The sequence below is a fragment of the Sabethes cyaneus genome, chromosome 2 (genome assembly GCF_943734655.1).
Source record: "Sabethes cyaneus chromosome 2, idSabCyanKW18_F2, whole genome shotgun sequence".
Classification (NCBI taxonomy): Eukaryota; Metazoa; Arthropoda; class Insecta; order Diptera; family Culicidae; genus Sabethes; species Sabethes cyaneus.
In genome coordinates, this window is record NC_071354.1 from 113,580,999 (window position 1) to 113,593,073 (window position 12,075).

The window sequence follows — 12,075 nt, forward strand, 5'->3', positions numbered from 1 at the left end:
GCTGGGAGAGGATGGTGCGATCTGTCAAAACTGCACTGTATGCCATACCACTCGAAGGCAAGTTAGATGAGGAGTGTTTGACCACATTGCTGGCTGAAACTGAACACATGGTTAACTCACGACCGCTCACATTTGTGCCACTTGAAACCGCTGGCGCCGGATCCTTGACCCCAAACGACTTCCTCATGCTCAGCTCTAGCGGAGTAAAGCAGCCGATTAAAGATGCAGTAACTACGGGTGCAGCGCTCAAACATAGCTGGAACAAGATCCAACGTGTCTTGGAGCAAATCTGGCGTCGCTGGGTGACTGAATATTTGCCCACAATCACGAGACGAACAAAATGGTTTGACAACGTACGACCAATAGCAGTGGGTGATTTAGTATTGTTAGTTGATGAAAACGTGAGAAACAGATGGTTGCGTGGTAGAGTCGTGCGTACGTTTCCAGGAAAGGATGGCGCGGTGCGTCAAGCAGATGTACAAACTATGACCGGTATTGTTCGACGTCCTGTGGTTAAAATCGCTTTATTGGACGTTGGTATAGAGGATGACGCTGAACAGACTTCTAGCGACACCGGGGGGAGAATGTTGCAGAAAAAGGAGCCAGGACAGACACCTGGGTTTGAGTCAAATGACAAGGCATGACATGTCAGTGTCAGATAAAAATCATATCACTAATCTAAATATCTCACAAATAAAAAACTTTATATATTAGCACAATTATTGCAGTGATGAAGAAGGCAAAGTGAAGTAAAATTAAAATTATAGTAAAAGTAAAATGGTTTTCGGTATTAAGTAATTTGATTCTAACTTAACTCTAAAATCTTCGCAGGCATTATATTAATTAAGTAAGACTTTGTTTGGAAGGGGAAAAAGTATTATTATAGGAGACAAATTGTAAGGTTGAGGTAAAAAGAATTTGCTAAATACTAAATTAAAACTAATTTCAGCTTCGAGCTAACTTGATCAAAATAAGAGTTTGCTTCGCGGAATCTCCGAAAAATCCTCCCAACATATCCGAAAACAAAACACATCTTTTGTTCACGAAAATCGCACACAGAATGACGTATCTGACTTTTCTAACGTTCCTCCGACCTTGCGGGATATTTGGCGCACACGCTAAAGAATTATATACTCGGTTGCTAGATAAAATGTCGGACCTCATTAGCGCGTCAACAGTACTAACATTTCAAAGCGTCCTTTTTATTTTATGTTCAAATTTATAACAAGTACGTTTCTCAATTCATATAGTCTATGTAAGTTATTGATTTCCTCATATTCTACTTCACCAACGCTATTCACTATACATTCGCCCTCCGCTATACTCCCTGTAACTTACTCATCAACATCTTAAGTTAAGGAGTATTAGAAAGAAATTTTATACTATTCATTATCGTAAATTACAAGTAAGTTATCCGTATTCTACTAAACTATGTCCTTCAACATGGTATCACTTTGTACAAAAGCAAACAAACAAATAATGCTTTTTCTTATGCTTCTTGAGTTTCGTACTGATTCACCATTTTACCAGCCTCTACTATTAAACTGTTAAAATAATGTTTTCATTTACGCGACCGAATTAAACTCAACTCTATTTTTTTCTTACAATACTTTTTCTAGTAATTGGTTAATGAACTCACCACTGGACACTGAATTTGTGCTGACAATGACCACCCGATTGTCTATTATACATGCTCATATAAGCAAAAAAATTGAAAAAAGTTGTACTTAGTAAGCCCAGCACTTGCCCACCACCCATGTTCAATTCCACTTCGTATATTCTCTCACTAACTAAACCGAGAATGCAAAACTTCAAACACCACTCAGCCAAATTTCTTTTGGCGCCTATCACAGCTATGTTCAGTAAAACAAGTGTTAAATATAATCATTCAATTATGTAGGACACTGTAGTGTGTCCTCACATCATCGATTTCCAGAGCTCCTCTAAAGCATTGACTGATCATCACATTAAGAACCATGTCTCGCTGGCGGTTGCGTACTTTAATTAACGCTCATCAGAGCGTATGAAACTTTGTGCCAGCCTGCACTCTTGGACATCTCCATCTTCAGCTCATTCACTCTGGTGAACAGAACACCCGCGACTGAGCCATCACGTTGCTATCGTGGACACTGCTCGGTCACTAGAACTTAATTTGTCATTTGAAAACAGTCAATTATTCACCACTATTATTTATTGCCGCGTAGTAGTTAAACTTCTGCACCACGCGCCGACTTCACAGCAGTACGAAAACTGTAGCGACCGGAAAAATTCAAACCTTTCGAAAACAAGACAGTCTTATGCATTTAGTAACACTCGTGGCCCTGCATGGAGCCGGGAAATGGGATCACCACTTAGTAAAGACTACCAATGGGATCTTATATTCAAATTCCAACTATCGACTTTCGTGACCGAGTGGAAGTGCTTTACATCCGAGGCAAAAATTTCTTCTTGAAATTTTACTATAAATTACCGATTTTCGCCATGATCGTCTTGTATCACTCATTTATTTATCTGGCTTTTATTTATAAGACCTTGGCAGTTTTCTTACATTTTTTAAGTGTAATTTATTTTGCTCTGTCACTTATAGTATTTGCTGAGACCGCTTTGCTCAGCTTCCTTTTTTTTGACGTAGGACTACGTCTTTGTTTACTATACTGGGACTGGATAGCACTTTGTAAAAACGAAAAATAGAAGTGTAACGTTTGAATGAAATATTTCAAACGCTAATAGCTACTATACTACTGAACGAAACATAACAGTTAATATGTCGTTGGATAGATAAGACGACTTTGTAAGCCACACCCCTTTTCCAATCCAATTGGCAACATCGATGGCTATTGACGTCAACACCGACCCCGAAGACAAGCGGAATCAGCGGGCAATGGCCAACGTGAATCCCACACGATGCACTTTACGTTACATTTTGCATTATCCCCATCGCAGACATGCGAAATTGTTTGATAGCTTGCTCAATCAGTGTCGGACAATCATTTAAGCAGCAGCCGATATGGTTTCCTCCACCACCTACACTAGCTTACAAGTAGCAGCGGCAGTGCCAGTGACTATAAAATGGTACACTTGGTTCGTCGCCTGCTCATTTATCGCATAATCGCACTGACGGACGGTCAGTATTTATCATCGACGGCTATTGGTGGCGAAACCAACGGCATTTGGCGGCAACACCGACAGCAATTGGAGGTAAAAACGATTGCATTTTGGCGGCAACACCGGCAATTGGATGCAAATCCAAGGACTTTTGCGGCAATTAATGGCAATTCGAGGCCTACCCGATGGCATTTTGGCGGCAATTTCAATGGCAATTATCGCAAACCAACACTGAAGGCAAATGGAAACGGATCGACTGACGGGCAGCAAATTCAGCAGCAGGCCATTGTGGTCTTAAACAGTTCTTATAAGAACTATAGTAATTGAAGAATGGAAAGATTTTTCTACACTTTCTAAATGGTTAACGTTCCATTTTGCGTTATACCATGGTAAACATGGAAAATGCTTGCTCATTCAGTGTCGGATAATCATTTGAGCAGCAGCAGCAGTCGATCTGGTTTCCCCCAACACCTACGCTAGCTTACAAGTAGCAGCGGCAGTGCCAGGGACTATAAAATAGCACACTTGGTTCGCCGTCTGCTCATTTATCGCACGATTGCACTGACGGACGGTCAGTATTTACCGTCGACGGCTCTTGGTGGGGCAACACCAGTAATTGGCGGCAACGCCGATGACAAATGGAGGCAAAAACGATGGAATTTCGGCGGAAACACCGGCAATTTGAGGCAAACCAAGGGCTTGGGATTGGGATGGCAATAGAGGTTTTCCGTCAGATCATACCCCTCCTTTTCTTATTTTTTCTCAAAAGTACTCCCAATACGAGTGACAATGGTGCAAAAATATATTTTTTTCGTTGACTCTAGAATTTACTACGATTTTTTAAACAATGCAAATTGCAAGAATGTTGAGTTTCTTTTCACCAAATCACGAATGTTGAGTTTTAAAAAAATCGTTTCGGCTGCACTGTTTATCAAAATTTTCAGATTTTCTGGCAGCATTGCATAACAGTTTTTGACATATGTGTATCAGCGGTAGAGTGGAAAGGATAAAACGAATGAAAAGCTAATGATTACCTTCTTTTTCATTTCGTTTGTTGCTTGCCACAAGAGTAAAGAGTGGCACAAATGGTTTCGAAGTGGTGAAAATAGAGGACACTGGTACAAAAAGGCATGTAAGACATCCGAGAAGTGACCGGTTGAAATATACGTATTTTAGTTTTTCATTTTTACAGTAGTTAGAGGCTGTTGAAACCGGTACCGCCGAGATGGTCACCCTAGATCAACCGATTCAACCGCTTGACTGATAAGCGCTGCCAACATCGAATAAAACGGTCTGCATTGTGATAAAGCCATAACGAGCGAACACATACGGAAAACCAATTATCAATAGCGCGAGTGCATTAAAATTATTAATTAAAGTAATTAAAATCTATCGATTGTTATACTACTTAGGGACTAACGCTAACCTAAAAGTTGGACAGTAGATCGGAAAACTTATTGCTAAAAAGGATCACTGAAATGTGAGTGTTTAATCCTAAACTAAATGCTAATATTAACGCTAAACTAAAACTAAAATGTTGCTTACAGTTTGAAGCAGTCGAATAAATATCTTGCTATCAAAAACAGTGCATCTATTTCGTTTGCTGTCGCAACATTCTTCAAAATTTCATGATGAGTCATCATTCGGTTCCCGTAACGAAAGCTGCATGCGCTGGATGCACCAGGCCAGAAGAAGCAGATGACCTTGTCCAATGTGACGCCTGTGATACGTGGTGGCCCTTCAGCTGTGCCAACGTGACAGAATCGGTCAGCGATCATGCCTGGGTGTGCATCCGATGCAAGTCTAACTCCCGCGCTTCTACGAGAGCCAGTGTCATTAGTCGATCATCGTCACAGTTGGCCGATAATATGGCTCGTCTGCGGGAACAACAAGAGTTAGAGAAACAACGGGCGGAAATCGAACTAGAGAAAAAGTTTTTGAGAGAGCAACAAAACCTGTTGGAGGTTACGATTGCTGCCGAGGCTGAGAGAAGAAGCCAAGTGAGCCGTGAAGATAGCATGAGAAGAGTTGAGGACTGGATCGGGAGTAGCGCGGGTCTGCAAACTAGCGCGGCAGGTCAAATGCCAGCGGCTGCAGCAGCCCAGCAGCATAACCCGGGATCAACGCACATCAATTCCGACGCAGAAGCGGCAAGAAGCAGCACCAAGGAAGTACCCACGGGGGTACTGTCCAAGTTGGACAATCAACAACATAGTCCTCCACTACGCGCTCAAACCATCCCAACGTCGGCGGCCAGTGATATGAATCACTCCCAGCCCGTCCCTTCAGAGAAAGTTGATGCTGATCGACAGAAGACCATGGATATGGTCCGTAATTTGCGAGTGAGACTAACGCGTTGTCTGGAGAAATCAGACCCAACCTTTCCTGAGTTGGCCGATCTGCAAGAAAAGTGGAAATTATTATCGGTGAATAATACAAACGAGATTTCGCAACCCGGTGCGGGAGAGTTACGTACCAATCCGGAGCAAACGCAGATTTCTACGGGTAAGTGTCAGGCCTCTGAGAGCCAAATCAATAAAGAGATAGAAAACAGTGTTTCTCAGGTAAAATCGCTTCCAACCATGCAAAATTCCCAAAACGAGCAGCAGCGTTTAGTTTACGCGCACTCTAATTTGATTAATAACAACAATACGTTATCAATACAGACCAGTAGCCATTGTACCCCTTTTCCCCTTGCAAACACCCAACCAATATCCACTGTGCACCATTCAATGCCACAGCTGTTTGTGCAGCAGTCATATTCGACCGCGCGACAACCTATAGTGCAGCGACCGAATACAGTGCAGCAGTCTTCGGTGTCGCTCTCAGTGCAACCACCTTCGGTGTCGTTTTCCATGCCGCAGCCTTCAGTGTGGCAGACTTCGGTACAGCCTACAGTACAACAGACTTCGTTGCCACTTTCGGTGCAACAGTCACTATTGCAGCCGTCATGTCCTGTGGTGCAGCCCTTTGTGCAACAGCCTATATTGCAGCAGCCGAATGCAATGCAACAGCAGCCTTCGGTGTCGTCTTCGGTGCAGCCACCGCCAGAGCAGCAGCCTGCGGTACAGTCCACAATGCGCCAACCGTTGCAGAGACCGTTTGTGATGCAGCCTCACGTTCAACCAATTGCGTTGCAACCATCGGTGCATCAGTCATCTGCAGCTGCGAACTATGCACAACAATCTTTTATACAGCAACCTGCAGCGCACCAATATTCAATGCAGTCTTCGATGCAGCAGCCACACACAACGTTGCAACCATCTGGGATTCCGTTATCAAATGTGTACCAAGAAGTGAGAGAACCGACACCCACTCAGCAGCAGCTCACATCACGCCAATCGTTAGCTCGTGATCTCCCTACGTTCTCGGGGGATCCAGCTGAGTGGCCAATATTCATTTCCAACTTTGAATATACCACAAAAACGTGCGGCTACACTAACGGAGAGAATATGATACGCCTTCAAAGGTGCTTGCGTGGGCATGCATTGGAGAGTGTTCGAAGTCGGTTGGTTTATCCAACAGCGGTTCCGCAGGTGATAGAGACGTTGCGTATGAGATACGGGCGACCGGAGTTGTTAATCAATACCCTGTTGCAGAAAGTTAGAACGATGCCAGCTCCTCGAGGTGATAGATTGGAGTCCCTTATCGAGTTCGCAATGACTGTGCAAGAGTTGTGCGATCACATTGAAGCGGCGAATGAAAAGGCTCATTTGTCTAACCCCACTCTCCTGCAAGAGCTTGTTGGAAAGCTGCCAGCAAGTCAGAAATTGCTGTGGGCAGATTACAAACGAAAGTATGCCGTGGTAGATCTGAAAACCTTCAGCGATTACATGACCGGGGTGATGCAGGCTGCTTCAAGCGTGGTGTCTTATGAACCAGATCCAAAGAAAAACAGTGGAAAGGAGAAGATAAAAGTGTATGTGAATTCGCATACGACTAAGCCTGAGGAGGTATCTAGTGTGACGGCGTCGCAATCTAAGCCGTGTGTTTGTCTACATTGCGACAAGGAAGGGCATAAGCTGCGTGATTGCCAATCGTTTAAAATTCTTTCGATCGATGATCGTTGGCGACGGATTCGGGCGTTGAGCTTCTGTCAAATCTGCCTATATAGACATGGTAGAAGAGCATGCCGTAATAACAACCGTTGCAACGTAAGCGGCTGTCAGTTCAAACACCATCCTTTGCTGCACGGGAAGCCAATGGCTCCTACGACGCGAGTGGTGAATAGTCATAGCCATCGGACTTTGAATTCTGGTGTGCTGTTCAGAATTATACCCGTAACGCTGCACGGAATATCGGGGAAAATTAATACATACGCCTTTCTGGACGAGGGATCGTCAGTAACTCTTGTAGAAGGCAGTTTGGTGACCAAGCTTGGCATAACAGGAGATCCCCACCCGCTCTGTCTGAGGTGGACTGGGAACACATCTCGGGTTGAGGAAGAGTCGCGGACCGTGACGATTACAATTTCGGGATCAGAACAGCAGCGACACTTTAAGCTAGTAAACGCTCGCACAGTGAAGAACTTAGACCTGCCGACACAATCTTTTGACCTAGAGAAGGCAGCGGAGAAATTCACCTACCTGAAGCAGCTGCCAATCCAGAGCTACCATAATGCCAGACCAGAAATTCTTATCGGCTTGGATAATTTGGAACTTGCTGTACCGTTGAAGACGAAGGAGGGCGATGGACCGATTGCCGTTAAAACTAAACTAGGATGGTGTATCTATGGTTCAGGTTCACGAGTCCACGAAGCCTTTAGCTTCCATATTTGCGGCTGTACGAGAGACGACGAGTTACACGAGACTGTCAAGCAGTTTTTCGCTGTAGAGGAGAACGGAGTGAAGCAGCTTGGTACCGTCCTTAGCGCAGAAGAAAAACGAGCACAGGAGCTGTTGGAAAATACGACGAAACGTGTTGGCGAACATTTTGAAACGGGCCTATTGTGGAAAGAGGATGAGATCGAGTTACCAGACAGCTACAGCATGGCATTGCGAAGATATCACTGTCTCCAACAGAGGATGGAACGCAACCCAGCTTTAGGTGAGAATATCCGCCGTCAAATAAACGAATACGTACAAAAGGGTTACGCACAACGGGCAATATCCGCTGATCTGAAGAGTGCGGATCCTAGGAAAGTTTGGTTCTTGCCATTGGGTGCTGTTACAAACCCTAAAAAACCAGGGAAAGTGCGTCTTATATGGGACGCCGCGGCCAAGGTTCCTGGTGTGTCGCTAAACAGTACATTATTGAAAGGGCCTGATCAGTTGACACTTTTACCTGCTGTACTGTTCCGTTTCCGTATGTTCTGTATAGCAGTTAGCGCAGATATTGAACAGATGTTCCATCAGCTGTTCATTAGACCAGCCGACAGGAACTCGCAGCGGTTCTTGTGGTGTGACCAGCCTGGTGGAGAAGTAGAAACTTACCTAATGAACGTTGCTACTTTCGGCGCTACGTGCTCACCTGCATCTGCGCAATTCGTGAAGAATTTGAACGCCAAGGAACACATCCAGCAGTACCCAAGGGCCGTCGAAGGAATCTTAAAGAGCCACTACGTTGATGACTTCCTTGACAGTTTTGGCAGTGAAAGTGAAGCAGAAAAGGTATCGGCAGAGGTGCGGCTAGTCCACAAAAATGGAGGGTTCCATCTACGCAACTGGAGATCGAATAGCAAAAGGGTTCTGACAGGTCTAGGAGAATCGGCAGAAGGAGACAGCAAAAACCTTAATCTAGACTGTGGGGAACAAGTGGATCGAGTCCTCGGAATGTTATGGTCGGCGAGTTCGGACGTATTGAGCTTCTCTGCGCATATGAGTGACGAAGTAAGGAACCTTCTAGAAAGCAATACTCGACCGACCAAGCGCCAAGTGCTACGGTGCGTAATGTCCCTTTTCGATCCGCTTGGGTTGCTTGCACCATTTATAATCCACGGTAAAGTGCTGATCCAGGAGCTGTGGAGAGCGGGAACGGAATGGGACGAAGGTGTAGGTGATGAGGTGTTCGAACACTGGAACCGGTGGATAAGGATGATCGAGTTCGTATCTACTGTGAAGATACCGAGGTGCTACTTTCCACGAGCTACGGAAGCGACATATAAAAATGCCCAGCTTCACGTATTCGTTGACGCCAGTGAAATTGCTTACTCGTGCGCGGTCTACATTCGAACGACTGAAGGCGAGGGGGCTCCCAATTGTGTTTTAGTTTCCGGAAAGACCAAGGTAGCTCCGCTGAAACCGATGTCCATTCCAAGGCTGGAACTGCAAGGATGCGTCCTCGGAACACGTTTGCTAAACTTTGTGCTCGACAACCATCCTACTCCATTCGCCAAACGATTCCTTTGGACGGATTCTACAACTGCGCGATCATGGATCCGGTCGGACCCGCGGCGTTACAAGCCTTTCGTAGCTCACCGTATAGGGGAGATTTTGGAGACCACGGACGTTAGCGAATGGCGTTGGGTGCCTTCTAAGCTTAACCCAGCAGATGAGGCAACCAAGTGGGGTCAGGGACCCTATTTTAATCCCGATAGTAAATGGTTTGATGGGCCGGACTTCTTGCGTTTTTCGGAAGAAGCATGGCCAAAAGCGAACGATTTGATGGAATCTACAACTGAAGAGGTCAGACCAGCAGTAATGTTGCATTTCGCATTTGAACCAGTATTGGATTTTAATCGATTTTCGACGTGGACAAGGCTACTACGAACCGTGGCATACGTTCTACGCTTTCTGTCCAATATCTCCAAACCGAAACCGAAGATAGGTGGATCTCTAATGCAAACCGAGCTGCTCGGTGCAGAAAACACTATTTGGAAGCTGGTACAGCGAGAAAGTTACCCGGATGAGATAGCCATTCTGGAGCGGGCTAAATCTGATCCGACTGCGAAATTCGAGCCCCTTGATCGGAGAAGCCAACTGTATACGTTGATGCCAACGATAGATGAGATCGGGTTGCTGAGACAGCAAAGTCGTATAGTAGCTGCGGAGTATGTTGCGTACGATACTCGGTACCCAATAATTCTCCCCACGAAACACCGAGCAGTGAGCCTCCTGACAGAAGACTATCACCGACGTTACCACCATGCGAACAATGAAACCGTTGTCAACGAGCTTCGGCAACGTTACGTGATCTCGAGTTTACGTCGCCTCGTAAAGACCGTCTCTTACAAGTGTCAAATGTGCAAAATCCGTAAAGCTCGTCCAACCAATCCACCAATGGCCGCGCTACCTCCTGCCCGCCTGGCCGTACACGTTCCCCCTTTTACTCACGTAGGCCTGGATTATTTTGGTCCATTCTTCGTGAAGGTGGGGAGATCTCAGGTGAAGAGATGGATAGCACTCTTCACATGCCTCACGATTCGAGCTGTTCATCTCGAGGTTGCTTTCAGCTTGTCGACGGTATCCTGCATTTCCTGCGTACGACGATTTATCGGACGTCGAGGTCCGCCGAGTGAAATATTTAGCGATAATGGCACCAACTTTCAGGGGGCAGAACGCATTCTACGAGAGCAGATCAGCAAAGGACTCTCCGAAACGTTTACTAGCACAACAACAAAGTGGAATTTTAATCCGCCTGGGGCTCCACATATGGGGGGTGCTTGGGAAAGGTTGGTACGGTCTGTCAAGTCGGCTATGAAGGATGCTTATAACGAGGGAAAATTGAGCGATGAAGAACTGTTGACGCTGGTTGTAGAGGCAGAGAACATTGTCAATTCGAGGCCTCTGACATACTTACCATTGGACTCCGAAGAGTCTGCTGCTTTGACTCCTAACCACTTCCTTTTGGGACAGTCTAGCGGAGCCAAGCCAGCGAGTGTTGATAGCAGTGGATCTCAGACGAACCTACGGGATACCTGGGGAGGCATTCGACGCCAACTGGACATATTTTGGCAGCGTTTCTTGCTGGAGTATCTCCCAGTCATTAGGAGGCAACCGAAATTGTTCAGTGAAACCAAACCACTACGGGTCGGTGACCTAGTCCTGGTGACGGACGGCGAGCGGCGTAACGAATGGATCCGAGGCAAAATAATCCAGACTTTTCCGGGCGTCGATGGAAGGGTTCGACAAGCTTCCGTGCAGACACGACAGGGCATTTTTAGGCGACCAACAACTAGGCTTGCGGTGCTCGACGTAGATGTTCGTAGTGCTGTCCCCGAAGACTTTGGGAAGCACCGGGGGGAGGATGTTGAAACCGGTACCGCCGAGATGGTCACCCTAGATCAACCGATTCAACCGCTTGACTGATAAGCGCTGCCAACATCGAATAAAACGGTCTGCATTGTGATAAAGCCATAACGAGCGAACACATACGGAAAACCAATTATCAATAGCGCGAGTGCATTAAAATTATTAATTAAAGTAATTAAAATCTATCGATTGTTATACTACTTAGGGACTAACGCTAACCTAAAAGTTGGACAGTAGATCGGAAAACTTATTGCTAAAAAGGATCACTGAAATGTGAGTGTTTAATCCTAAACTAAATGCTAATATTAACGCTAAACTAAAACTAAAATGTTGCTTACAGTTTGAAGCAGTCGAATAAATATCTTGCTATCAAAAACCGTGCATCTATTTCGTTTGCTGTCGCAACAGAGGCTTTAATAAAGAAAGTTTTATATGGGTATCATTTCTAAGAGTCAAAACCGAACATTTAGTGAAAAAAAAATTTTTGACGGAAAACCTCTATTGGTGGCAAGACCAAGGACATTTCGCGGCAACACCGGTTGTTAGTGGTAACATTAATGGCAATTGGAGGCAAAGCCGATGGCATTTTGGCGGTAACTTCGATCGCAATTATCGTAAACCAACACTGATGGCAAACGGAAACGGAACGACTGACTGGCAGTAAATTCAGCAGCAGGTCGTTGTGGTCTTAAACAGTTCTTATAAGAGCTATAGTAATTGAAGAATGGAAAGATTTTTCTACACTTTCTAAATAGTTAACGTTCCTTTCGGATAATTATTT

At 45.2% G+C, this 12,075-nt stretch overlaps 1 protein-coding gene across 1 annotated transcript; it reads left to right on the top strand.

Annotated features, from left to right (window-relative positions):
• The first annotated feature begins 4,736 nt into the window (after positions 1–4,736).
• On the top strand, positions 4,737–11,351 carry LOC128735887 (uncharacterized). Its single transcript, XM_053830370.1, has one exon. It carries the CDS (start codon positions 4,737–4,739, stop codon positions 11,349–11,351), a length of 6,615 nt encoding a protein of 2,204 aa, XP_053686345.1.
• The last annotated feature ends 724 nt before the right edge of the window (positions 11,352–12,075 follow it).

Coding starts and splice junctions, on each gene's coding strand:
- LOC128735887 (XM_053830370.1), top strand. CDS start 4,737: ATGAGTCATCATTCGGTTCCCGTAACGAAAGCTGCATGCGCTGGATGC.